Source organism: Metopolophium dirhodum, chromosome 1 (assembly GCF_019925205.1).
Source record: "Metopolophium dirhodum isolate CAU chromosome 1, ASM1992520v1, whole genome shotgun sequence".
NCBI classification, from domain to species: Eukaryota; Metazoa; Arthropoda; class Insecta; order Hemiptera; family Aphididae; genus Metopolophium; species Metopolophium dirhodum.
In genome coordinates, this window is record NC_083560.1 from 21,186,414 (window position 1) to 21,191,554 (window position 5,141).

General features: G+C 34.5%; 1 protein-coding gene across 1 annotated transcript; it reads left to right on the forward strand.

Moving 5' to 3' along the window:
• Window positions 1–323: 323 nt before the first annotated feature.
• LOC132934036 (uncharacterized) lies at window positions 324–1,274 on the forward strand. The gene is made up of 2 exons (XM_061000323.1): window positions 324–835; window positions 992–1,274. Exons 1-2 carry the CDS (start codon window positions 324–326, stop codon window positions 1,272–1,274), a joined length of 795 nt encoding a protein of 264 aa, XP_060856306.1.
• Window positions 1,275–5,141: the final 3,867 nt, after the last annotated feature.

Sequence of the window (5,141 nt, forward strand, 5' to 3'; positions counted from 1 at the left end):
ATAAATTACGTTTTGTGTTATGTTTTGTTTAATTATATACGATATAATATTTTGTCAATCGGTATGTTTGGTTTAGTGGTATTTAATTATTTTTGATAATCGCTTTCCGTTATAATAACGTATACAAATTTCAATCGTTTTTGGTCAAAATATAACGTAATATTTTAACGTTTGCAAGCCCTGGGTGTATCCCGTCAATATGGACGGATAGTGTTTGGACGTCCATCGTCGTCTAACGTTTTGGTTTTATATGTTTACAGTGGGCAAGCTCGAGCTGTATAGCTACCCTCTTCCAGTGATCTTTATTGAAAAACACAACCGTGATGGCTGCAGCGGACGACCAGGTAACGTACGCCCTACCCAGTCTTGTGGATTTGGCCTACTATGCGTGTGACCGTGACCAGCGGAAACGGTACGACGAGCTGCCCGTCCCGGCCGTCGACTTACAGGAGTGTTGCGACTCGATATTGAAAATAATCAAGTTCAACTCGTTCGCCCATCGTTTTCAACCCAATGGCCATAGGCGATCAATGTTCGCCAAAGTGCACCCCGACTACCGCCTGATCAACAACATATTGGAGGTGGCCGCCTTCCACGGGCACATCAACTGCATGAAATTGGGCCACGCTATCGGCGTCCCGTGGTACACGTCGAGCATGTGGCAGAAATCGGCGTGCGACGAGGCTGCGGACACGGGCAACATGGAGTGCCTGGTGTACGCGCACGTCAACGGCAGCCCGTGGAGCACGTGGACGTGCAACTTCGCCGCGGGCGGCGGCCACTTGGACTGTCTCAAGTACTGCCGGGAAAACGGATGTCCTTGGGACGACTACACGTGTACCAACGCCTCACGAAACGGCCGCATGGAATGTCTGGTCTACGCGCGACAGAACGGCTGTCCGTGGGACTCGGACACGTCCAGCATGGCCGCCCTCAACGGACAATTGGATTGCCTCGTGTACTGCCGGGAAAACGGCTGTCCGTGGGACAGTTTCACGTGCGAAATGGCCGCGTGCAATGGCAATCTGGAATGTTTGAAGTACGCGAGAACAAACGGATGCCCGTGGACCGAGAGAACTTGCATTGTGGCCGCGTACTACGGGCACCTGGAATGCCTTCGGTATGCATTCGAGAACGGCTGTAGATGGGACATAGACGGGTACTTGTCGACTTTCCATGGCATGAAAGATCCGTCTTGCGTGATGTACGCGATCGAATTAAAGTACAGACTGCCGCCAACGATCGCAACTACTAGCTCGCCCGGTGATCCTTAATTCCTTTGAAATAGAAATTTTAACATTTTAATCGCGATAGTTTACTTGTTATTATATTTATTGGGTGCCAATAGAGATTTTATTTTTAAATATAATTAGATGTACCTACATATGTTGTATCCATTGCATAAGAAATTTTCTGACATATAATTATTTTACCTAATATTAATTATACGACTTTAAATGTATAAACAAATTCATATTAAAAAATATAATGATTATTAGTTTTGTCTATGAATTAAAAATGCAAGGTTACATTAAAACCTACCATTATTGTACAAATATTTGTCTATTTGTATTAGCAGCGTCCGTATTAAATATAGAAATTATCAATTAACAAAATCTTTTTGTCTCTCGTCTTACCTATGTTTGTTGTCATAACCTATATTGGCTATATCGTAACTATCTAAAAGCTATGTTTAAATAACATAAGTACCGAAGAACATCTTATTGATTTTTCTGTTAAATAATGCGCACCAATGATGATATTAATTGAAATTATTGAATACATAATAAAACTTCTTATACAAGAGGTGTCTAAATGATATTATATCGTTGTACCTATAAAAAAAAAAAACGAATCTTAGCAGAGAAGAGCCAGTAGCCTAGTATATTACTTATTCGGTAAGTTTATATTGTATGATATCGTTGCTATTAAAATAATAAATTTATTTTACTATTAGTAATGGACTATTATAAGAGGCAGAATTGTTTTTTTTCCCGGAAACATTGAATTTCAAAATGCCATTTTGGGGGTAAAATATTATTTCTACTTTAAGGGTTTTAAGTAGGTACTCACGAATAATATTTTGAAATTACAACAAAATAAATAAAATCGTTATTCTTCGGTAAAATATCTTATTTCGTCCAAATTTTAAATAATAATGTTTATAAAAAAAACTGTATTTACCAGTATAACCTATTTACGAAAAACTTTTCATTAAATTTTCAATATTTAGCTATAGAAAATTAAATGAATACTGTCGTAATATTGACGAATTTTGTCTAAATTTAAATTTTAAATGCTAATAAAAAAGATCATGGTTACTTATGTATCTTTAATATTTTTAAATTGCTATGATAAATTCTTATGAGGAACCCTGCATTAAACTCTCAAGCATTTTGACTAAACTAAATATTTTGATCGACATTTATAGAAAAAAATTAAAAACTTCAAACTTCTATATCGTTTGTTTTTGCAAAACGATCATCTGCACAATTTTTCTGATTTTTTCCAATGTATTAGGTATTAATCTATTCAGTAGATAATCAGTTAGGTCCGGTTAAAAAAAAAAACACCAACATTTACACCGTGGTTGAAATAGGCAACTCCTGCTTCGAGATCATATTATACACTGGTACCTACGTAGCGATGAATATCTATTGATTTTTTAATGAATAGTGTTTTTTGTTCGTGTCTGGTGAGACTTTTTCTAGTAGAAAAAATGATCATCGACTTAGATGGATGTTCCTGGTAGCTAATTGAATGTAGATGATACTTTTAGGAGGTCATGATTGAAAATTCTCTGTACTTTTTAAAATAATCGGGAAAAACTAATAATACGAACATATTTTGTTAAAATGTTAATATTATTATTAAAATATTTATTTGTAAATCTTGGTTAGATTAGGAGTCTACCCTTAAAGTCGAAAATAAAGCATTTCAACTGCTCCAACATGTGATGCCACACACAACAAAAACCATCGTTTTAAAACCAATACATTCATCGCTCCGCTTCGATCCTGAATTTGTTGTCTATAATATATATTTTTAAGGATTATCGGTTTCAGTTATAATATTATTTATGAGCTTTACTTATTACATTCTCCCGCATATGATAAAAATATTAAACATTTTGTTGATTAGCTATAGGACAAATTAATAATTTTAAATTCTTGGTGATTTGACCAATTTTATACCAGTTTTATAACAACGTTTATTTTATGCGTGCAAGAACATTTGTTTCTGACGTGTTTGGGCAACCTGTTTGCGCCACCGTGCATCACTAATGACTTACCTTGCCACGCTGACTTAACAACCATTCATCATAATATTATGTGCCGCGAAAACGGTCAAGTGTAGCTGTGTATTCCCAACTATGGTCGTTGACAAACATTTATAATTTTTATACTTGCATAAATTACATAAATTTACATTAAATATATTTACTCTATAATATCAAAGTGGTGATTTTAATGGTCGTCATGTTGGAAAATGCCAACAGAGCTGGATACAACCATACAAATTATTGTTGCCTCGTAAATAACCACAAGATGTCCTAAATAAGGGTATTTCATGACTCGCAGATAAGGGACTCCTTTTATGATTTCCCAATATAGTTTCAATCACAAATCTGCTATTGCAGGTTTATAATATCTATTGAGTTACAGAGTACCTGACAAGCACACAATATACTATTAATTGTGATAAAATATTACATGTTGTGTCCTGATATTTTGTTATCGCGTGTTGTACAGAAAAAATAGGTACTTATATATTATGTATAAATAGATTAAAATAAGTATATCATGTTGTCAACTATATGTATTTTATCGTTAAACTTCTAGGAATACATACATCATGTTGGTGTACGCCGTAGATTTTTTTATAGGTAAATTTTTCGGAACAACTGATATCTACATGCAGATATCAAACACACAATTTGCCGGACAAAATGGTCAGATTGCGTGTAGCTGGAAACCCGCAGGCCGCCGCGCCGCATATACATATACAATTTACACGTTTATTTAAATTATTGATTATTAATTAGGTATTTACTAACTTTATCGGACTAAATTTACAAGGATCTATAAGAAATTCATAAGGAACACATACAACAAATCCGATCAAAATTGAACCGATAGTTATCCAGTTTACTTAACACGAAAAAATGCGCTTACACCTTATTATATATTAGTATAGATTTATAATATTTGCAATTAATCGTAGGTATTACAATGTCGGCATACCAGTATAGGCCGTAACCAGAAAATAATTTTTTGGGGCTGATGCACTTAATATTATGTTTTCTTTAGTTTTTGCAGAACTAGAATACTTATCACCTGTTACTTTTTGATAACATTGTTTCCACAAAAAAATTCGGGGGGGGGGGTGACTTGCTCCTAGCTATGGCACTATTGTATACGATAATCGAAACAACTATATTAGCTTATAACTTATAGCGATTTGTTTTGGAAATCAGCTTTTTAGCTCATATAGTCTTATAGTCTTTATGTGTTGAAAAAAGTTGTTATATTACTGTCCATATAAGGATGGTTCGTGCGATAAATTTTCATTACGACATTTTTTAAAAAAAAATGTTTTTTTTTGTAGAGCCAAGTGCGCGTGTGTTTGACGCAATTATCTTCGGTCTCCGCCACCCTCTCCCCTTACATTTGGTATATTACTTTGGAAATATTACGGGCTCCGACAATTAAAAAACACTATAACTTACAAAATACTTGGTGATCCTCCCAACTATTATCCCCTCACTGAAGACGTCCCTGATGTCTTATAAAAAACTTTAAGGAATATATTATTAATTGACAAATGAAAAATCAATATTTTGTTTTTAAGTATTATTAACATTATTATACAATTTATATCGAAATACATTTGATCACTTAGGTTTAATGTATAAACAAAAACTATTTTTTTTGTGTGAAAGTGTGGCGCCATCAGCACTCACGACATGAGTGGCGGCGGCTGTGGGATCAGATATAATAATAATGACTCGTTAGTTAACTGTTTTTCAACCATATATCTCGTTATAATACCTTATATTCCCTTTTTTATGTTTCAGTTTTGCACTTTTATCATATCAAAACTGTTTGACAAATAACAATTATTCGTTCAACTAAGATTTA